Source organism: Microcaecilia unicolor, chromosome 13 (genome assembly GCF_901765095.1).
Source record: "Microcaecilia unicolor chromosome 13, aMicUni1.1, whole genome shotgun sequence".
NCBI classification, from domain to species: domain Eukaryota; kingdom Metazoa; phylum Chordata; class Amphibia; order Gymnophiona; family Siphonopidae; genus Microcaecilia; species Microcaecilia unicolor.
The window spans coordinates 25,552,775-25,575,953 of record NC_044043.1 but is presented as its reverse complement, the minus strand read 5'-3'; the positions used below and the strand labels follow the sequence as shown (position 1 = coordinate 25,575,953).

The 23,179-nt window shown below is 44.4% G+C and overlaps 1 protein-coding gene across 4 annotated transcripts in view; it reads right to left on the bottom strand.

The window, feature by feature from the left end:
• Positions 1-23,179, bottom strand: part of SGSM2 (small G protein signaling modulator 2) — a 551,979-nt gene that overhangs the window by 188,561 nt on the left and 340,239 nt on the right. For all 4 annotated transcript variants that reach the window (XM_030185728.1, XM_030185727.1, XM_030185730.1 and 1 more), the window contains one exon: positions 16,324-16,477. In XM_030185728.1, coding sequence (XP_030041588.1) covers positions 16,324-16,477 — 154 coding nt within the window. The remainder of the gene's footprint in view (positions 1-16,323; positions 16,478-23,179) is intronic.

The following is a 23,179-nucleotide window of genomic DNA, read 5'->3' as shown; positions in this document are numbered from 1 at the left end:
GCGCCAAAAGCAAGGGAGAAGAGATGGGCTTTGAGTAAGGACTTGAAAATGGGCAGGGAGGGCGCATGGCGTATGGGCTCGGGAAGTCTGTTCCAGGCATAAAGTGATGCGAGGCAGAACGGGCGGAGTCTGGAGTTAGCGGTGGTGGAGAAGGGTACAGATAGGAGTAATTTGCCCTGAGAGCGGAGGTTACGGGTGGGAACATAGGGGGATAGGAGGGTAGAGAGGTAATGGGGGACTGCAGATTGAGTGCATTTGAAGGTCAATAAGAGAAGCTTGAACTGTATACGATAGCGGATCGGGAGCCAGTGAAGCGACTTGAGGAGAGGGATGATATGAGAGTATCGGTTCACGCGGTAATAGTTACAGTGGATTATGGGCCTGGGTCACCTTCTCTACAGTGCACTGTACCCACCACTAGGCTATTCCAGGAACCTTTTTGCTGCTCTAATAGGACTGGTCATAACATCTGAAGCTGTCGTACAGGCTGGTATGTACTGTTTCATTGTGGGGTGAGAAAGGACACTGAAGGTGTAAGGAGGTGTCATTCCTTTATTCCTGCAGTGGCCATCTTGTCATTTAGGGCACCTTTTTTTGTGTGGCTTATTCGTTATTAAAACTGGTCTAGACCAAAATGTCCACCTTACAGCCCTGAATGTTTTTGTTTTGTTCCATTATAACAGAAAAACATCCAAGTGTTAAGAACGCCCAGATCCCACCCTTAACACACCCCTGATGAGAATTTTGAGATGGCAGCCTGAGAGCGCTGCTCCCCTCTCCCCGAGACCAAATCGCCAAAAATCACAGTCATCCAAATTACAAAGGCATGTCCCCGTGGGGCAAGGGGTCTCTCGGCACTTACAATTTTGATTCTGACGGCGTCTAAGGTAAAAAGCATGGATTTCACCCGTTTCTCTTACTCGGCGGCTTTGCAGGCTCTGCGGGAAGAGCAGGGCAAGATGGCGGATCAGCACCGCTTGGGAGACGCAATTACAACAGAGACTGAGGGAACATCAGTGACCTCGGGGCCGATCCCGGGAGAGGTCTTCTCGGCAGGAGAGATTCGGGAGTGGCTGTTGGAGATTAAAACTGATATTAAAGCACTGCATGAAGCCCTGGCGACTCTGGGGAGTGGCCTCAGGAGTGATATTGCTGAGCTTGGCAAATGAATAGAGGAGTCAGAGCACATTCTGGAAGAACACTCTGAGCCTCCCACTACTCTAGACAACGCATTGAGGATTTAATGACCATTAATAATGATCTGTCTCTGAAATTAGAGGACCTAGAAAATAGGTCTCAAAGATGTAATATAAGAGGACTGCCAAAGACCCCAGAATATCTGAACTGTGAAGCGGTGGTGCAGAGTATAGCCAGTTTCCTGCTCTCAGAAGGTGGAGAAAAAATCCCTGAGGAACGCATTGAAATAGTGTAGGCTCATTGGTGCCTGGGAAAGGCTAGAAACAATCAAGTGAGGGATACTGTGGCCTGTTTACAAAGTTTTAAAGTGAAAGAAGCTGTTTTAAAGGCTGCAAGAAGGATGCCTGTGTGTGGAATACTTATAATTTATCAGTATCAGGATACTGCAACCCTGAGGCGGCGAGGGGAATAGAAAAGCTGCGCTCCGATGGGGTGAGGTACAGATGGCAATTCTCCTTTGTGCTGGTCTTCTCTTGTGATGGGCAACTTCACAGAATTCGATCTAAGGAAGAGGCGCTGCAGCTTTGACCGCAGTTGGTGAAGGAGCCGACACCACGCCGGGAAAAGTTCCAGTCCTGCCCTAAATGGCAAAGAATTACCACCAGTAAAAACTGCTGCTTGCAGTGCTGGAATTTGCACCCTGGACTGCCATATCACACTGAATCATGGTAACCAGAGGTGGTCTGGTTGCTTTAACAGCTGGTTTCGGAGATGATCATCCCAGAGTATGTGTGGGGTGTAAGAAGTGGACTTTTTGATGTACATTTATATTCAGTTCCCCCCAGTACTCAGTATTGGAGAGACAATGGTGATAACCGTGCACTCACCATTATACTTCTATTCAGGAAATCTAGACTGCCCCAATTTGATTGACTGCACTTTTTGTCCTTTAGATTGTAAGCTCCTTTGAGCAGGGACTGTCCTCTGTGTTAAACTGTACAGCGCTGCGTAACCCTGGTAGCGCTTTAGAAGTGTTAAGTAGTAGTAGTAGTGCATTATGGTGCATTGCCCTGTAATGTAGTATAATATCTTGTTATTATATCCTTAGCCTACACACCTAGGCTATTAAGATGGAGCAATGCCAGCAAAGATTGGGAGGGTGTGTGAATTGCACTGTGAAGTTTTGCATGAACTGATTATGTGTGTAGGAAGGGCATGCTTGCATGCTAAGAGTAATGGCAGTTGGGGGGTGGGGGTGTCCTCACTTCCTTTCACAGGTTTTTCAGTATACCAGTTATGAGAGGAGGAAATAGTATGAGGGGAAATGAAGAGGACAAGGGGGAGGTGAGTGGGGAGGATGGGAGGTGGGGGTTTGAAGAGGGGGGAGAGTTGGGGAGGGTAGATTTGGGAAGTTTACAAGGGGAAATGTCTAGGGAATTATGCATGCAGAGAATCTGGGACGGGGATATGAGATACCATGCTTTTGAACACCTGTTGGCTGTATGGGTGAACTAAAAATAGTGTCCCTGAATGTTTGGGGGCTAAACTCACCTTACAATAGGCAATCTATTTTTAAAGAGCTGTCGAGATTATCAGCCTCTGTTGCAAGAGACTCATCTATTGAAGCATCGTCAGCATCTGTTGGGCCATAGGGGGTACCTGCTGCAATTCTCGCCTCCCATCCTTTGTTGAAAAACCGGGAGGTGAGTATTCTAATATCTAGTTCAACCAGTAATACAACAGGTTCAAAGTGACCCTCAGGGCCAATTTTTGGCTGTGCAGATGGCCATTCAGGAAACAACTTATAATTTAGTCTCCATTTATGCTCCAAATGAAACACAATCATCCTTTTATGTGGAGCACACTCTGATGCAATGGACAAATGGGATGTGGATTTTGGGAGGGGATTTTAATGTGACCTTGCGTCCCAAATTAGACTTGTCAGCTCAACTACTGTATAAGTAGTCTGATAGGAAAGCCTTGCAGGCAATGGTGGAGTGCATGGGTCTTGTTGACGCATAGCAGTACTTTCATAAATCTAGCAGAATTTTTACTTATTACTCTGCAACAAACACCACCTTTTCGAGTGTTGACTATTTTTTTTTTTTTTTATAAAACTTTTCTTGCTAAGGTGGAACAAGTGGAAATAGATGCCATAGTGTGGTCGGACCATGCTCCCATTTGGTTCAAGAATAAAGGACCATGTGTAGATCGGACACTATGTTTCTGGAGGTTGAATGAAGTCCTGCTAGATGAGGATTGCGTGGAAATGCCCCTTTTGGAGAAAAAGGCAATATGGAATCAGAAGTATCCTTGCAGAGCTATTGTTAGTAATATGTCATTTATCTTTAAAATCGAGCGTGGTACCGTAAGATTGGAGGGTGGCCAATGTAACACCAATTTTTAAAAAAGGTTCCAGAGGAGATCCAGGAAATTATAGACCGGTGAGAGTCTGACGTCAGAGCCGGGCAAAATGGTAGAGACTATTATTAAGAACAAGATTACAGAGCATATTGAAAAGCATGGATTAATAAGACAAAGAGGGGCATAATCGAACATGAACGCCCATGTGCAAAAACGTCCATCTCCGGAGACGGCTCTGCGAAGAGGAGGAGCGAACCGTAAAATTGAAACGAGATGGCCGTCCATCTTCGGTTTCGATTATACGGTTCGGCCCGCTGAAATCCCATCATTTGTGTCGACTCTAGAGATAGACGACACAAATGGTGAGATCGCTGGACCTAGAGATGGCCGTCCGCGGTTTTCAGCGATAATCAAAACCGCTGCCGGCCATCTCAAAAACGGACCTAATTCAAGCCATTTGGTCGTGGGAGGGGCCAGCATTCATAGTGCACTGGTCCCCCTGAGATGCCTCTATGCCAGCCTCAAATATTATACCTAGCTCCATGACAGCAGTATGCAGGTCCCCGGAGCAATTTTAGTTTAGTTGGTGCTGCGCGGGACCCATGCAGAGAGCAAAAAGCGGAAGAGAAAAAAAACATGCAAGTGCAGTCAGGGACGTCCAAAAAAAAAACAAAACAAAAAACATGCAAGTGCAGTCAGGGACATCCAAATTAAAACAATAGTAATAGTGGGATTTGAACCAGCCACCTTCTGATTACAAGACCTGTGCTCTAACCACTGCACCACTTATTCAGCTGCCTAGACCTCCTTCCCCAGGGCCGTGCTAACCCGGTAAGCGGGGTAAGCACGGCAGGGGGGCGCCGCATGTTCAAGGGCGCCGCCACCGCCTGCCGAGTCAGTGCTGTGTTTAATAAAATTAAAAAACACATTACAAACCTCTCTCGCGTTGGCGCCTATATGCGCATGCGCTGCTGGCTCGCTCTGGCTTCTGCCTTCCCGTGCGCTGCGTCGTTCATCTGTTTAGGCTGTTAGCACCGCCCCAGCGTGACGCACGGCGTGACGTCATCGCGCCTGGAGCCTCGCAGGCAGTCCGACTCCGAAGGACGACGACGACGCGTTGAGTGCACTGACTGCTGAGAGAGGAGAGCCGGCGCCACTGCTGATCACTGGATGATTAGCTGCTGCCTGCTCCTGCAGCGCTCCGCAAGTCTGCCACATCGGCATTCATTTTGTTTTGTTTTTTTAGAGAGAGTGGTGGACAAGGTCAGGACATCATTGGCATTGGTAAGGACGGTTTCGCCTTAACGTTTCATTATGGCGGGCTGGCCTACACTTGTTGTTAATTGTAATATTGATATATTTAAACGATTTTTATTAGATTTGCAACAAATATAATCAAAGCCATACAAGGCTCTGCAGTTAACCTTTAACATATCTCAAACTGATTATACAACCATTTGTCAATAAACTTATGGCATTTATACATGTTATGATACAGCCTTTATTTTATTGCTCTTATCCCATTTATCCTTCCCCTCCCTCTCCCTCCCTTCCTCCCACCCCCCTCACGACCTGGGAGTTATTCATTGTAATCTATGGATTATCCTTCATTTAAGAGCAAACTTCGACCTCTCTGGCTTAGATTTTTCAGATAAGGCCCCCAAACAGCCAAGAACGTGACTCTCTTGTTCTTTGAGAGCCGGGCTTCCCTAGTCTCCCAAGAAGCCATCTGGTGCAATTGATTCCTCCAGTGCCAATATGCTGGAGGATCTTTGCTTGTCCAGGACTGTAAAATACATTTCCTGGCTAGTAAACTCATCTTTCTGAGCAATATTGTTTCAAATTTATTTTGCCCTCTGAAGGCCCCAGGGATGTCCAAAATCAACTGCTCCGCTGTCCCCAAAATCCAAAGCCCCAGTCGCTCCTTCCAAAACCTTCGGACCTGTGCCCAAAATCTTTTTAAGGTGGGGCATCTCCAAAACATATGCAACATTGTGCCAAGGTCTTTTCCACATTTAAGACACATTGGTCTCCGATTCTCTCCCATATGGGCTAATTGGACTGCAGTTATATATCCCCTGTGAATACAACGATAGGCACATTCTCTTAAGCGAGCATCAGCTACTAGCAAAGGTATTCTTGCTATTGATTTAGTAATGTCCCATGAAACTACTCTAGTCCCTAGTTCTTTTTCCCATGCGCTCTTCAAATTGCTATAATCTCTGGGGGGTCGCCATCCTGATATTGTTTTATGGAGCAGGGATATCGTTGGTTCATTTTCACCCAAAGAGTGAAAAAAATTTATTACCCTATCCCCCATCCGAGTTCTCAATGGGTCTCCCGGGAGAGAGGCCACATAATGTCGCACCTGTCTTAAGGCAAATTTATTACCCCAGGAATCCCCCACTTTCTCCAGTATTTCTTCTTCTGTAAGGGGCTGCCCACCTCCATCCGCCAGATGTGCCAGATTGGAAATCCCCTTCTTTGCCCAAGCTACAAAGTATCGGCTCGACAAGCCTGGTAAGAATTCACAGTTTCCACGTATGGTTAATAGATCTGTTACTTTAGGGTCTCCCCCTAGGTGTCGTATAAGTACTTTCCACATCTCCCTGAGCGGTCGCAACAGCACACACTTACTGAGCCCTTCTGGTAAATCCCCTGCTTTGTGATGTAAGAGTGAGAATAATTGATAAGGTTCCCAGAGTGCCGCCTCCAGCACAGTGGGGGTGTATCGTTGTGTGTCCAAGCACCAATCTCCCAGATAGCGCAATTGGCATGCCTGGTTATATAGTTCTAGATCTGGCATACCCACCCCTCCTCGACTCCAAGTACCTACTAAGGTCGCGAAGCGAATTCTTGTTTTTTTGCCCCTCCAGCAAAACTTTGATGCTAATTTATAGAAATTCTGTAAGTCTTTTCTTCTAAGCCACATCGGGATGGTTTGCATTACGTAAAGCCACCTAGGAAATAACACCATTTTAATCAAATTCACTCTACCTAGCATTGATAGTGGTAGATCCAGCCATCCTTGTAACACCTTCTGAGTTTCCTGCAGCAGCCTATTGATGTTAAGGTCATACAGCCTTGCTGGATTTATGGGCATCAGTATTCCTAAATATTTGAAAAAAGTTTGTGCTTTCCTCAAGGGAAACTCGCCTCTCCACTGTTGCCATACTTCCTCCGAAGAGGCCAGAGCCTCTGACTTCTCTAAATTTAAACTAAGGCCCGCATAATCTCCATATTCAGAGAAGATCTCCAGCAAAGCCTCCAGAGAGTTCTGGGGATCTGATAAGTGAACCAAAATATCATCGGCAAATGCTGCCGCCTTAAAGACCTCTCCCCCTATTGATATCCCCGCTACCGCCTGTTGCTCCTCAATGTCTCTCAGCAAAGGGTCCAAAGTTAAGACAAATAATAGAGGCGATAGAGGGCAACCTTGCCTAGTTCCCCGATTTATTTCAAAATCTCTAGTTGTTATTCCATTGACTGATATTCTGGCCTTCGGTTCTGCATATAAAGCTTTTATCCCTGACAAAAATCTATCCGTGATTCCATATTTCTGAAGAACCGCGTATAGAAACTTCCATTTTACTTTGTCAAAGGCTTTTTCAGCATCAAAGCTTATTAACAAAGACTGTTTCTTTCCTCGATTTCTGGCCTCTAATGATGCCAGGACTTTGCGGACATTCCTCGTAATTTTCCGTCCCCTCACAAACCCCACTTGGGAGTCATGTATAAGTTTCGGCAAGAATCTTGCTAATCGGTTTGCTAAAATCTTAGCCATCAATTTCACTTCATAATTCAGGAGCGAAATAGGTCTATATGACTCAGCTAGCTCCGGATCCTTCCCTTTTTTTGGAATTACTATAATACAAGCTGTATTTAGATCCGGAGGCATCCTTTCCTTCTCTATTAGAGTGTTAAACATTGCGGCCAAGGGTTCTGTTATTTCTTCTCCCATGATTTTATAAAATTCCGCTCGGTACCCATCTACTCCCGGCGCTTTAAGTAGTTCACTTGGTTAATCGCCAGATACACCTCATCTGGCGTGATAAGTGTGTTAAGCCATTGCCCTTCTTGGGGAGATAATTTTGGCAATCTGATCTGATCTAGATATGAACCACCCTCTAGGCCATCATCAGGTGGGGCCTCATATAGCCGTTTGTAATATTGGTAGAAATTCTCACTTATTTCCTTATCCGTATGAATTTGTTCTCCCTGTCCCTTCTTCATAGTCAAGATCCTAGCTTTGCCCTGTTTAGCTGAAATCAAGCGCGCCATTAAACGACCGCACTTGTTTCCATGCTTATATAACTGATATTTGTAATATGTTTGCGATTTCGCAGCTTTATAATGAAGTATTTCATTTAATTTCGTCTGTAAAAGCATTAAGTGCTGTCTATTCTCGGTGGAGGCCTGTTGACCATACCTCCTCCGAGCTTTACACACCAGCTTTCCGCTGCTTTTGACACTGTCGATCACAGCATACTTCTCGATACCCTGTCCTCACTTGGATTCCAGGGCTCTGTCCTTTCCTGGTTCTCTTCCTACCTCTCCCTCCGCACCTTTAGTGTTCACTCTGGTGGATCCTCTTCTACTTCTATCCCTCTGCCTGTCGGCGTACCCCAGGGTTCTGTTCTTGGTCCCCTCCTCTTTTCTATCTACACTTCTTCCCTTGGTTCATTAATCTCATCCCATGGCTTTTCCTACCACCTCTATGCTGATGACTCCCAAATCTACCTTTCTACCCCTGATATCTCACCTTGCATCCAAACCAAAGTTTCAGCGTGCTTGTCTGACATTGCTGCCTGGATGTCTCAACGCCACCTGAAATTAAATATGACCAAAACCGAGCTTCTCATTTTCCCCCCCAAACCCACCTCCCCGCTCCCCCCATTTTCTATTTCTGTTGATGGCTCTCTCATTCTCCCTGTCTCCTCAGCTCGAAACCTTGGGGTCATCTTTGACTCTTCTCTCTCCTTCTCTGCTCATATCCAGCAGACCGCCAAGACCTGTCGTTTCTTTCTTTACAACATCCGTAAAATCCGCCCCTTTCTTTCCGAGCACTCTACCAAAACCCTCATCCACACCCTTGTCACCTCTCGTTTAGACTACTGCAATCTGCTTCTTGCTGGCCTCCCACTTAGTCACCTCTCCCCTCTCCAGTCAGTTCAAAACTCTGCTGCCCGTCTCATCTTCCGCCAGGGTCGCTTTACTCATACTACCCCTCTCCTCAAGACCCTTCACTGGCTCCCTATCCGTTTTCGCATCCTGTTCAAACTTCTTCTACTAACCTATAAATGTACTCACTCTGCTGCTCCCCAGTATCTCTCCACACTCGTCCTTCCCTACACCCCTTCCCGTGCACTCCGCTCCATGGATAAATCCTTCTTATCTGTTCCCTTCTCCACTACTGCCAACTCCAGACTTCGCGCCTTCTGTCTCGCTGCACCCTACGCCTGGAATAAACTTCCTGAGCCCCTACGTCTTGCCCCATCCTTGGCCACCTTTAAATCTAGACTGAAAACCCACCTCTTTGACATTGCTTTTGACTCGTAACCACTTGTAACCACTCGCCTCCACCTACCCCCTCCTCTCTTCCTTCCCGTTCACATTAATTGATTTGATTTGCTTACTTCATTTATTTTTTGTCTATTAGATTGTAAGCTCTTTGAGCAGGGACTGTCTTTCTTCTATGTTTGTACAGCGCTGCGTATGCCTTGTAGCGCTATAGAAATGCTAAATAGTAGTAGTAGTAGTAGTAGTAATTGACTTAGTCTCAATATCTCTCTATTCTGAGTTTTGTGTTTATGTGCTGTGTAGCTGATAATCTCTCCTCGAAATACTGCCTTAGCCGCCTCCCAATACAAAACTGGATTTTCCGCATGTATGACATTATGTTGTTTATAGTCTTGCCAACTCTGCTGTATAACAGCCTTAAAACTCTGATCTCGGTATAGCTCTGCAGGAAAAACCCATCTCTTTTCCCCTCCCTTCTCCTCTTTGGGCGCCCAAATCATCTCCACCCAGGCGTGATCAGATATCACAGCTGCTCCTATAACCGACTTCGTCACTGAACTAAACATCTGTTCTGAGATCAACAGATAATCAATTCGTGCCTGTGTGCTGTGCGCCCGCGAAAGGTGTGTGTAGTCTTTCCCCTGTGGATTTAATATCCTCCATACATCTACCAGTCCCACCTGTCGGCAAAGATTAGGCAGCCCTCTGGATGTCTGATTAAGCTCTTGTCTCCTTATTCCCGTACAATCCATCAATGGGTCCATTACCATATTAAAATCCCCCCCTGTTATTATAGGTAACGAATTATTTGTTAATAATTTCGAGGTGATCATCTTGTAGAACTTCCTCTCATATTGGTTCGGGGCATATACATTACCAAACAGCACCATCTGGCGTTGGATATGAGCCTCACATAGTATGAATCTACCCCCAGGATCAGTAAATTGCACTTTAACTTTGTCTGCTATTCCCTTTCGGAACAAGATAGCGACCCCTCCTTTCTTCCCCTGTGCTGCTGCTGATACACATTCCCCCACCCACCAAGTTCGAAGTTTGGCATGTTCCTCTGTCGATAAGTGGGTTTCTTGTAGCATGGCTATATCAACTTTGTGTCTTTGCAAGTGTTGCAGGATTTTAGAGCGTTTTATAGGGGACGAGATCCCTCCCACATTCCATGTAACTACTTTTAGAGGTCCCATAACATATGTGTTCCCTGTTTCTGATATGTATACCACTTATTCAAGGATAAGGGGTGTCCCAGCCCCCACCCCTCCTCCCTTTCCATCCTAAGCCATATGTAATCCTTATTAGGTCTAATTAATCGTCTCTCCCAGGTCTCCCTTCCTCCCCGTCCCCTATTCCCTCCCGCTGCTCCCCTTCTACATTCCTCTACCCCCTTTAATCCCAACTTCCCTTCTACGGAGTCTAGGTCTCGACATAAGACCATCACGTATAACGCCTCCTACCCTCTCCCTCTTACAATCTAGGAGGCATGTATATACTCTTCCTTCCCCCCTCCTCCCTCCAGTATATCTTTCTCATATATGCGCTTAACATATCAACTTAATTCTGTTAACATCAGTAACAACTTCAAATAGAAACGAGAGAAAGAGGAAAGAAAGGAGAAAAGAAAAGAAAACTCTCATTTCAAAGTTTCCAGATGTCCCTCCAAACTAGAAGCTGGCTCCTCTGCGCCTCTCCTTAATGACACTTCTGGGTCTTTCTCCAGCCTTGTTACATTGCGATCATCCAGGGCTTTCTAGCAGATTATCCCAGTTCTACAATATAACTTTGTTGCAGGTCTCTTGTACATTTATCTCAATCCTCAATAGCATTTTGTTCAATTATTCCGGCCTATCTTTCAAAATGCAATCCAACATAAAGTCTGGAGGGTTTGGTTATTCTTCGTGTTCTCCTAAGATTTTTCTCCAGATTTTGCCTCTCTTGCCAATCCAACAATTCTAAATCCTCATTCTGGATTCTGAGATCCTTCAGATTCACTTAAATCTTTATAATCCAACGCCTGTTGTGATTTACCTTCTTCTATCCGTCTTCCATAATATATCTATAGTTCCTGCATATGGCCTCCCAGTTATCGAAGTTCAACAGAGTTCAAAAATGCTTGCGCTTGCTCAACTGTATTATACACATGCGTGGCCGCCTGGTAAGTGACTCTTAATTTGGCTGGATACTGGAGTGCAAATCGAATTTTCTTTTCATAGAGTTTTGAGCATATGGGAGAAAATTTCCTTCTCTGCATCGCCACTGATGCAGAATAGTCTTGAAAGCATAAAATCTTCTTATTCCCATAGTGCAGTTCTTGTTCTTTCCGCAAAGCTTGTAGTATTGCTTCTTTGTGTGCAAAATTTAAGATGCGGCAAATTACCACTCTCGGGCGTGTTGCTTCTGCACTTTTAGGCCCTACTCGATGCGCTCTCTCTACCTGAAGGGCTCCAAGGCCTTCTGGGAGTTGTAGTTGTTCTGACAGCCATTTTTCTAAAAACACTCGCAAATTTGTTGTTTCTAATGCTTCAGGCAGTCCCACAAATCTTAAGTTATTTCTGCGGGAACGGTTCTCAAGATCTTCAAGCTTCTCTTCATAGCCTTCCACCATGGTTCTGAGCTTCGTGTTTTCCTCCTCCATCTTGAGTACCTTGTCTTCCAGGGCCCCATGCCGTTGTTGATATTCCATCAGTTCTTTGGTTAGCTGCCCTAGATTTTCTTGTACTGCCATTATTTTGTTATCTATTGGCCCTAATCGTCGCTCAAGTAAGGGTTCCATAGCGGCTGTCACCTCCGCCGCCACTTCCGCCACCCACACTGAGCTCATGGCAGTCGCAGTCGGGCTCGCCGGAGCCGCCATTTTTTCTTCACCGGCTCGCGTTTTTTCTCTTTCTTTTCTAACGTTCTTCGCCGCCATTGATTCTCTGTATGCTTCGCGCCGATTGTGTACCTTAACTTCTTGTGTGTGGTGGTGAGTTCAGCGATCTGTTTTCAGGTCAATTTCCGCGATTTCGAGGGTTTAACGGGCAGGTTAGTAGGAGCGGAGACTTTTTTCAACCGCTCCTAGTCATGACGTCACGTGATCTCCAATTGTAATATTGATAAAGAAAAAGTTACATTGAGGCTGCAGTTGGGGGAACTGGAACGTGGAACCAACCAGGCCAGCTGAGGAAAAGAAATACAAGGCAAGGAGGAAATTTCTGTGGTGGGGGGGTGGGGGGGGATGGGAAGAGAACAAGCTAGACTCGGAGGAACGAAGGAGGGGAGAGTAAGGAAAGGAAAATAAGAGCTGATGAAACAGAAAGGCAAAGAGGAAGATAGGAAAAACATGGCAAGGAAATTTCTGTGTGTTGGGGGGGGGGGGGGGAATAAAGAAAGTTACATTTGAGGCTGCAGGTTGGGGGAACTGGAACGTGGAACCAACCAGGCCAGCTGGGGAAAAGAAAGAAGGCAAGGAGGACATTTCTGTGGGGGGTGGGGGGGGGATGGGAAGAGAACAAGCTAGACTCGGAGGAACAAAGGAGGAGAGAGTAAGGAAAGGAAAATAAGAGCTGATGAAACAGAAAGGCAAAGAGGAATTTGACCCAGCCTCACTCCTACGTTACTCAGGGAGAGAGGGGAATTGCTGGAAAGGGATGAATGGAGGGGGCAGGGGACAGAGGAGCATGGATGGGCATGGATTGGGAGGGCAGGGCTCAGGGAGAGAGGGGAATTGCTGGATAGGGATGAATGGAGGGGGCAGGGGACAGAGGAGCATGGATTGGGAGGGCAGGGCTCAGGGAGAGAGGGGAATTGCTGGATAGGGATGAATGGAGGGGATGGATGGATATGGATTGCAGGGCAGGGCTCAGGGAGAGAGGGGAATTGCTGGATAGGGATGAATGGATGGGGCAGGGGACAGAGGAGCATGGATGGGCATGGATTGGGAGGGCAGGGATCAGGGAGAGAGGGGAATTGCTGGATAGGAATGAATGGAGGGGATGGATGGATATGGATTGCAGGGCAGGGCTCAGGGAGAGAGGGGAATTGCTGGATAGGGATGAATGGAGGGGGCAGGGGACAGAGGAGCATGGATGGGAGGGCAGGGCTCAGGGAGAGAGGAGAAATTGCTGGACATAGAGGGGAGGGAAGAGAGATGAAGGAGATGAAATGAGGGAAAAGGAAGAGAGGAGAAAAACTGCACATGGATGAAGAAAATAGGCAGAAACTGAGGACCAGAAATGAAGAAGAAAGGAGGAAAGGAAAGAAATAAATGGAAAGGAAGCCCTGGAAACGGAGTTAAGAGGACAGATAGCAGCAGAATCAGATACTGGGCCAGCATGATCAGAAAATGAAAGTCACCAGACAACAAAGGTAGAAAAAAATCATTTTATTTTCATTTTAGTGTTTGGAATATGTCCACTTTGAGAATTTACATCTGCTATCTTATTTTGCAATGTATAGCAATTTGTTTCTAAGAATATTGCTGACAATTCCTGTCAGTGTGGCAAGTGGTGAGCGATCATTTTCACGGGGGGGGGGGGGGGGGGGGGGGGGGGGGGGCGCCGCCGCCAACTGATAGTCTGCAGGGGGGCGCCAGAGACCCTAGGCACGGCCCTGTCCTTCCCTTTCCATTAAGTCCCTCCAAGTTTCTGTCAGCCATTCACAGCTCGTTTAGCTGACACCGATGTCAGGTAATGAGCTGTGATTGGCTGACAGAAACCTGGCGGGACTTAATGGAAAGGGAAGGAATGTCTGAGCAACTGAATAAGTGGTGCAGTGGTTAGAGCACAGGTCTTGTAATCAGAAGGTGGCTGGTTCAAATCCCACTATTACTATTGTTTTAATTTGGAGGTCCCTGACTGCACTTGCATGTTTTTTTTTCTTCTGATTTTTGCTCTCTGCATGGGTCCCACGCAGCACCAACTAAACTAAAATTGCTCGGGGGACCTGCATACTGCTGTCATGGAGCTAGGTATGGTATTTGAGGCTGACATAGAGGCTGGAAAAAATATTTAAACAGTTTGTTTTTTAGGGTGGGAGGGGGGGTTAGTGACCACTGGGGGAGACAGGGGAGATCATCCCCGATTCCCTCCGGTGGTCATCTGGTCAGTTTGGGCACTTTTTGGAAGCTTGGTCGTGAAAAAAACAGGACCAACTTTGTGTGGACTAAATGCTTGTCGGGGACGTCTTGCTTCTTTCCATTATCAGGCGCAGAGGTCCATCTGTTAACCACGCCCCAGAACGCCCCTGTCCCGCCTTCGCTACCGTTCGGCCACGCCCCCGAGAATTTCGCCCGTCCCCGTGACGGAAAGCAGTTGGGGCCGTCCAAATTCAGCTTTCGATTATACCTGTTTTTGAGACGGACGGACGTCCATCTCCCGATTTCTGTCGGAAGATGGGCGTCCGTCTCTTTCGAAAATAAGCTGGAAAGTCAACATATATTTAGTGAAGGGAAATCTTGCCTCACCGATCTACTACATTTCTTTGAAGGGTGTGAACAAACTGTGGATAAAGGTGAGCAGGTTAATATTGTGTATCTGGATTTTCAGAAGGCGTTTTGACCAAAGTACCTCATGAAAGGCTCCAGAGGAAATTGGAGAAGGTAGTGTTAGAGAAGGTAGTGTTCTATTGTGGATTAAAACTGGTTAAAAAATAGAAAACAGAGAGTAAGGTTAACTGGTCAGTATTCTCAATGGAGGGTTCACCAGGGGTCTGTGCTGGGACCACTGCTTTTTAACATATTTATAAATGACCTAGAGATGGGAGTAACTAATGAGGTAATTAAATTTGTGACGACACAAAGTTATTCAAAAGTCGTTAAATTGTGGGAGGATTGTGAAAAATTACAAGAGGACCTTACGAGACTGGGGTCTAAATGGCAGATGACGTTTAATGTGAGCAAGTGCAAAGTGATGCATGTTTCGATTATACGGTTCGGCCCGCTGAAATCCCATCATTTGTGTCTCGAATTATAGCTACGTCATGCAAGGTTCCACGTTAGGAGTCACAGACCAAGAAAGGGATCTAGGTGTCATTGTTGATGATATGTTGAAACCCTCTGCTCGGTGTGCTGCGGCGGCTAAGAAAGCAAAGTAATGTTAGGTATTATTAGGAAAGGAATGGAAAACAAAAATGAGGACAATATAATGCCTTTGCATCGCTCCATGGTGTGACTGCACCTTGAATATTGTGTTCAATTGGTCGCCGCATCTCAAAAAAGATATAGTGGAATTAGAAAAGGTACAGAGAGAATGGTGACAAAAATGATAAAGTTGTTGAGACAACGTTCCTATGAGGAAAGGTTAAAGCGGTTAGGGCTCTTCAGCTTGGAGAAGAGATGGCTGAGGGGAATGGAACAGGTAGATTTGAATCATAAGTGTTTACTCTTTCTAAAAGTACTAGGACCAGGGGCATGAAATGAAGCTACAAAGTAGTAAATTTAAAATGAATCGGAGAAAATATTTCTTCACTCAACGTGTAAATAAACCCTGGAATTTGTTGCCAGAGAATGTAGTAACAACAGTTAGCTTAGCGGGGTTTTAAAAAAGTTTGGATGGCTTCCTAAAGGAAAAGTCCATAGACCATTATTAAAATGAATTTGGGGAAAATCCACTGCTTATTTCTAGGATAAGCAGCATAAAATGCATTGTACTGTTTTGGTATCTTGCCAGGTACTTGTAACCTGGTTTGGCCACTGTTGGAAACAGGATGCTGGTCTTGATGGACCTTCGGTCTGTCCCAGTATGGCAATATTTATGTACTTATGTATGTGGCTAAGAAAAGGCCGAAGGTCTAGGGAATGACAGGCAGCACCTTATCTGAAGTGAATGCAGTTCAGCTTGAATTTCCCAACAGCAACTGAGAAGAATGAGCCACTGATGTTTTTTCCTCCCCTTTTCCCCTCCTCCTCCTCCTGGACTTTGAAAACACACGGTATATGTTTTTCAGCAAAATTTCAGAGGTTGATTTGAATACCACAAGCAGGCTAGAATTTATCATCTAAGAGAACTGGGAGGGGTGTGTACTTAGAAGGTAACTGGAACAGTTAATCAGAGGAAAGGGAAAGGGTTTTTGTTTTCTTCTCAGAGAATACAGTTTGGTGTTCTCTGGCTGTAACAAGGTGGCAGATTGAGAGAATTCATTATATGAGTACAGCTAATAACCTAATGATTTTCCAGTGATATAATTACAGAGTGGATTTATTGTGAGAATAATAAAAAACATTCATTTACTTATTTGTGTTTATCTCTCTAAAGCTGTATACACACTATCTTCCCCAACCCCCACATCTTTGTAACTCAGGAGGAGCAGCTTTACCTGTCGTGTATACAGCTGCAGCAGCTAGGTATATCATATGGGGAGCTGCCGGATGAACAGGAAAGGCACGAGGAACCCTGGCTACAGTATTCGGTCAGCTGCCATGGCAAGAGACTAGTGCTGAGGCCATGTGTGTCTATCCTGTCACCTGTACCTTCCAAAAAGAAAAGAAAAGATGCTTGTGATTACATTACATTACGCAATGCAAGACTTATTCTTGCTCAAGGGAAGACAGAGATGTGTTAGTTTTGTCACTGGGGTAGAGGTAACAGTATAAACTATGATTCTCAGACAGCACTACGACACGCAGTGCACTTTAATCACTTTTCAAATTCAACATTATTTTTGTACATTGAATATACACATACGGGGTAATTTCGTAAAGTACTTCCTATATATAAACAAGTACTAAAATGGCACATATGTACAAATACGTGTGCAGACATGATCATGCATCGTTTAACACATTCCAAGTGTAGGCATTCCTGGGAGTAGTGTGTGGGCAAAGCTATGACATATGCACAAAGAGGGTAATTCTATAAGGGGCACCTAGTGCATGTGGCAGAAAATGTACTTATATTTATGGTACTTTCACTTATACCATCCCTAGAGATGGTGTAAATGTCTGCACCTGGCTGTTAGCCATAATGTGTAGATTATAGAATACCATCATGTGTTATTTGTGGGTTCAATCCAAACTCTGCCCATGCGCACACTCACTGCAAAGTACATACCATCAAAACACAGCACATACTTTTCGCTATTACAGGCCAATTCCATATGCAAATTAATAGAACAGGCATTTCTGCCACCTAAACTAGGCGCACAGCAAGTTTCACCTTTATGCTAGAACATTTGTGCATCACTAGGAATTATTCTGAGAACCGGGTTAGAAACCTCTGTACTAAACCATTCATCAAGCAGACAGACTGTCCAGTTTAAGCTGTGGAATACCGCTGCCCAGCTTAGGCCATCACAGCTGTGATATGTTTCAAGAGAGACACACACAAAAAAAGCACAAAATAGCCATTTAAAAATGTTTACGGAACATAGACACCCTGTTATAAAATCACTCTCTAAAGGCGCTGATTTAATCTAAGTTTTTCTCCCATTCTGTGCCAAGGGAACATTTTGATTATTCAGCTTCACAGTCTCCAGAAGGACAACCTGGACCAACATCACAGAGCTCATAACATTAAGAATTTATTGCCCTGTACTGGCCTAGGTCAGGATCCCAGATCTACAGTACCAGGTGTACTAGGTGTGCATTTGTTTGGAAAAGAAGGGAGGGAAGGTGGCTGCTGCTACAAAAGGTTCACACAAGTCAACCAACAATGCAAAGGTTTCAAGGGGAAAAGCAGAGAGATACAAAACACATCCACTGTCTGTCAAAGAAGTGTCCCCTTTCTGAGGGACTCTGATTTGCTGGTGCAGGGTTACTTTCAAAATTTAAAAAAATGATCTTACCTGATATTTTTATTTCCTTTAGTCCTACCTGACCAGTCCAGAGGATGAAGACAGAGTATCATGAATATCATGCAGCCATGGAATGTTCTGCACTTGGTCAATATTGAAAGCTTATAAAATCATGTCTTATTCAGCCAATAACTTCATCAATAAAGAAAGTATATACTCTACCGACATACAGGTATTTCATTGAGGCAGGAGATGCATGAAATAATGTTCATTAGAGAAGCCAGAATACGGAATCAAAGGAATCTGTCAAAAAAGAACTAAAATCTAAAGGCAAGAAAATTACCAGGTAAAAACATAATTTTTCTTTCCTTAGCATCCATATAAGACCAGTCCAGAAAGAAGCAGTGTCCCAAGAATGGTGGGACAAAATTCTGAAGAGAAAACAGAATAGTTCTGGGAGAACTAAGAACTAATCAGAAACAAAACTATGGAGTACACCACTATCATCGACAGGTATGGAAAGAAAGGTCTCAAGAATTAATGAGGAACAGTACCGCATAGCACCGTGAAGCATGGAGATATGCTTGATGAATTCAGTGGAAAGCACTAGAAGTAAGCTGCAAATGTCTCCTTAGGTTGAAGCAAGAAGAGGTCTAATGCAAAACAGAAAAATAAACAGTTGGATGTAGTGAGAAATGTGCTCTGCTCAGACACTTCGTTTTCCTGCTGGTCATCCCTTTTTATGCACCCAAGCATCCTTCTGGCTTTGATCATTGCTTTTTCTACCTGTTTGGAAGCTTTAAGGTCATCAGACACAATCACCCCCAAATCCTGCTCTTCCTTCGTACACTGAAGCACTTCACTCCCTATATTATTTATTTTGTTACATTTGTACCCCGTGCTTTCCGTTCCCTTGGATTCTTGCGACCCAAATGCATGACCCTGCATTTTTGGGATTAAATCTCAGTTGCCAAATATCGGTCCATTCCTCCAGATTCACTAGGTCCTTCCTCATGTCATTCACACCCTACAGGGTGTCCACCCTATTGCAGAGTTTGATATCATCTGCAAAGAGACAAACCTTACCAGACAGCCCTTCCGCAATATCACTCAAAGACATTACAAAGAGCCGGTCCAAGGACCGATCCCTGTGCTACTCCACTGACAAACATCCTTTTCTTCAGAGCAAGCTCCATTTATCACTACCCTCTGTCTCCTTCCATTCAACCAATTTTTAATCCAATTGGTCCCAATTGTGTGGAGGAGTAGCCTAGTGGTTAGTGCAGTGGACTTTGATCCTGGGGAACTGAGTTCAATTCCCACTGCAGCTCCTTGTGACTCTGGGCAAGTCACTTAACCCTCCATTGCTCCTGGTACAAAATAAGTACCTGAATATATGTAAACCGCTTTGAATGTAGTTGCAAAAAACCTCAGAAAGGCGGTATATCAAGTCCATTTCCCTTTCCCCATACCAAGAGCACTCAATTTATTATCAGTTGCCTGTGCGGAACTGTGTCTAAGGCTTTGCTGAAATCCAAGTATACCACATCAAGCGCCCCTCCCACATCCAACTGTTTAGTCACCCAGTCGAAGAAGTCAGTCAGATTTGTCTGACATGACCTGCCACTAGTGAAGCCATGCTGCCTCAGGTCCTGCATCCCATTCAGTTCGAGAAATCTCACAATCCTCCACTTTAGTAGCGTTCCATTAGCTTTACTCACCACCGAGGTCAGACTGACAGGTCTGTAATTCCCAACTTCCTCCTTACTTCCATTCTTGTGCAAAGGAACCAAATTCGCCCTTCTCCAGTTCTCCAGGACCACTCCAGTTTCTAAGGCCTTCTTTTCCTCTTACTTTTATGTAATTTTCTAACATAGGTTAGTTGACTTTAATATCCTACCTTCCTTGGGGTTAATTATGGCTTTGTGGCCTTCTTTACCCATGCCCAACAATTTTAGTTTAAAGCGCTCTTTAGTACTTTAGCTAGTCTGTTGCTGAAGACACTCTGTCCTTTCCTTGACAGATGGACATCATCACTGCTCAGTAGCTCTTGGAAAATCATTCCATGGTCTAAGAAACCAAAGCACTCTCATCGGCACCAACCACATATTTATCTCCAAGATGTGAGCTGCTCTCATTCGGCCTTTACCTTCGACAGGGAGGATAGATGAGAACACCGCCTGCGTACCTAGATGCTTCACCCTCTGACCCAAAGCCATGAAGTCTCATATGATATGTTCAGTAGGATATTTAGCAGTATCATTTGTGCCAACATGGATGAGTTGCATAGGAGAGTGGTCAGCAGGCTTGATGAGTCTAGGCAATCTTTCCACAATATCATGAATGTTGGCACCATGCAGACAGCACACCTCCCTGGACAACATGTCCGGTCGGCAGATGGGCGCTTCACTACCCTTCAGAAGTGAATCTCCAACCACCACTACCTTACCCTTCTTTTTGGCCACTTGTCCAGCGGTGTTGGCATTTTTGGTCGCTGTTTCCTCCTGTTTTTTAGATGTTTCTAGCTCCAGGGCTGTGAACTGATTTTTTAGTTCAACAGAAGATGGAGTTGGAGGGCTGATCTTGTAGGACCTGGTGACCTGCTTCCAGCTGTGCTCTGTCTGCCCAAGATCTTCTCTCCCCTTTGCTGGAAGTCCCCCAATGTTTTGACTTGTATCTCCGTGACAAATTTCCGGTTGTCCAGATATTTCTTAGTCTTGCCACTTCTTCTCTTAGCTCTTGTACTTCTTTCACGATGGATTCAATGTATCTACATTTATCACACGAAACCAGAATGTTGTCATGGTCCAAGGATTTGGTCTGGACAGAGGCAGAAGCTGTAATGAAAGCAGTAGCTTTCGGGGCTCTTTGTTTCTTTACCCTAGTTCCAAGTGTAGGGGTTGTTGTACTTGTGAAAATAAAATAAATGGCCTGTCAAGCTACCAACCCTATATTTTTCTCCTACACCTATTCTGTGGAATATAGGGAGCAGGTAGTTTTTGTGTAGTTTTAGTGTAAGATCTGAGAACCTGTTCAGATTTACTCTGTGGGTGGAATTCAATGTACTTCCTTACCTATTTGGAATTCAGTGATTTAGCTTTTTCCTTCAGGGTACAGGATTGTTATTCCCTGATGTACTAGTTGGTTGTAGACCTAATTCAATGGATTAATCTTGCAAAGGAGAGACCCAGAATAAAACAGATCATAATCAATGGGTATAACCTGATTGACAATGATTTCTTGATTATCCTTCCAACACTGATACCGTTAACAGTGCCAGAAGCTTGATGAACAAGTTTAAGGGAGAGAGAAGGTAAATTGATATCCTTTGTGAATATAGAGAGTAACAACTAGTGGATATGTTAAAAAAGCAGGAAGGCACCTGATACCAAGCAGAAGGCTGGGGATTTACTGTGATAATGGTTTACTTTACAGAAACAGCTGTAATTTGGATGGAGTTAATTTGTGATAAGTAGAGTATTTAGGAAAGCTCCAAGGCTGCGTGATACTCTTAAGGGGCGAATCACTTGTAACTATTTTGTTTTTCTGTCTCCATCCGCAGGTTCACAGAAAAAACACCCACTTGTTCTGGACTGGTCTAGTATGGACGATAAGGAATAAAGGATTTTAACTGTATTAAAGTGGTAAATAGTCAAAATTAAAATTCTGAGAGAGGGAGAGACTAACACACTGTAAGGATGAAGAAAGGACTCTCTTCAGGCAGCCCCTCCAAGATATGCATTTCCCCTTCTCTCTTTCTTGTTGGAACTGAGTATGGCTGTACAACAGTGTATACACCGGATCTTGTTTTTGCTTCTGTTCACTCCTGCAAGTAATTCTGCATTTGAGTGAGATTGCTTATGAGCCCTGAAGCAGGATCAGAGTGTGCTGAAACACAGCTGTGGCGGGTCTCTTTGTAGATGCTATCCCCCCCCCCCCCCCCGACAGATGGCCAAAATCTCCCCTTCTCCTTCCCTCCCCTTCATTTCCATTATCTCTTTCCTTTTTCTTTTAATTCTGGGTTACCTCTGCCCTACTAGAAACACAAGGCAGCAGCTAAGGGAAGCTCAGCACATTAGCAGGCTTTTCAGTACAGGCCTGCACTTAAGCACTGCTGAGTCCTACTTCCTGTATATAAAATGCTGCGCACTGCTATGATGCTCCAAACACTGCTGCCTTAGGCAGATGTTAAGTCCACCAAGTGGAAGGGTAGACCGCTAGTATCTAGATACTGATTGGTGTTGACCTTTTGCATTAACAGTGACCAGTGCCTCTATCAGGATAAAGTTAGAACAAACTTAGGACTGAATATCACTGTAACTGGATTACTTTTGGCTCTACCTTCAATCCACCCCTTGTACCAGTGGGAACTATCTGAAGAGTGTAGAGGCAGTCTATAATGTACCAGTGAATATCAGGAGATAGGCCTATGACATTTATCTGGCTAACAGCCGCCATTTTACAGATAAATGGCTTTCCGTGTTGGGCCCAATGGTTTTTTTTTTTTTTAATCTAATGAACAGAAGGAAAATGCGTTTTCTTACAAGATTTTTTTTTCTTATTTAAAAGTGAAATTCAAAATAAAAATCACTTCTTTAGGTCACTATAGATTGGAAATTTTGGAGTTATAGCCATATATTGACATAACTTCTTATTTAAAGCATGTCACCCACTGGCCTTTCAGCTCCTCCCATGAAATAAATTAAGGCAGGTGTGAAATTTTGTGGGATTCGTTAACATACAAGTCAAATAAAAAGATAATCACCTCGAGACAGGCTGTCAAAATTTACGCTGGGAGGTAAATTGGAGAGGAGATATTTGAAAATGAGTCATGCAATGCCATGTCAACATATTTAAAAAAATCTCTACCTATTTATTTGCATACAGCCAACACAGATCCAGCCAGTAATGCAGCAAAAGCATTTTCACGGTGGGGCATCTGGAATTATACTACAAAATGAAATCACTCAGTAAAGGTACATGCTTATTCAAAGCCCTTGAAGATCCAGCAAAGGGAAAGCAAATGGAAATGCTCTTCACCTTAATTTCTTCATGTAGGGAGCTGAATGACCGAGTGTACATTATTGCAGTTTCTCTATTGTTTTAAATGACAAAATTAAACCCATTCAGCAGCAAATCTAAAGGGTCATCTTTGCTTAATCATTTTAAATGGACCACCCCAAAGCAGTCTGAGAAACAAAAGGCAGAACCCCACAGGAACCTCAGAATTCAGATGAAAGGCAAAAAAGATTCTTGAAGAATTAGAGTGAACAGCATGTTCATTGGTCTGGTTGTCTCTGATATACATATATGTATGCTCTGTGTGTGCCTATACAAAGAGGAGTACACACTGATACACATGTATGTATATGCACATGTTAACACTTGCAAATTTGGCCACATGCAAAAATGAAGCATGTTAAAAAAAATGGAAAAGCAT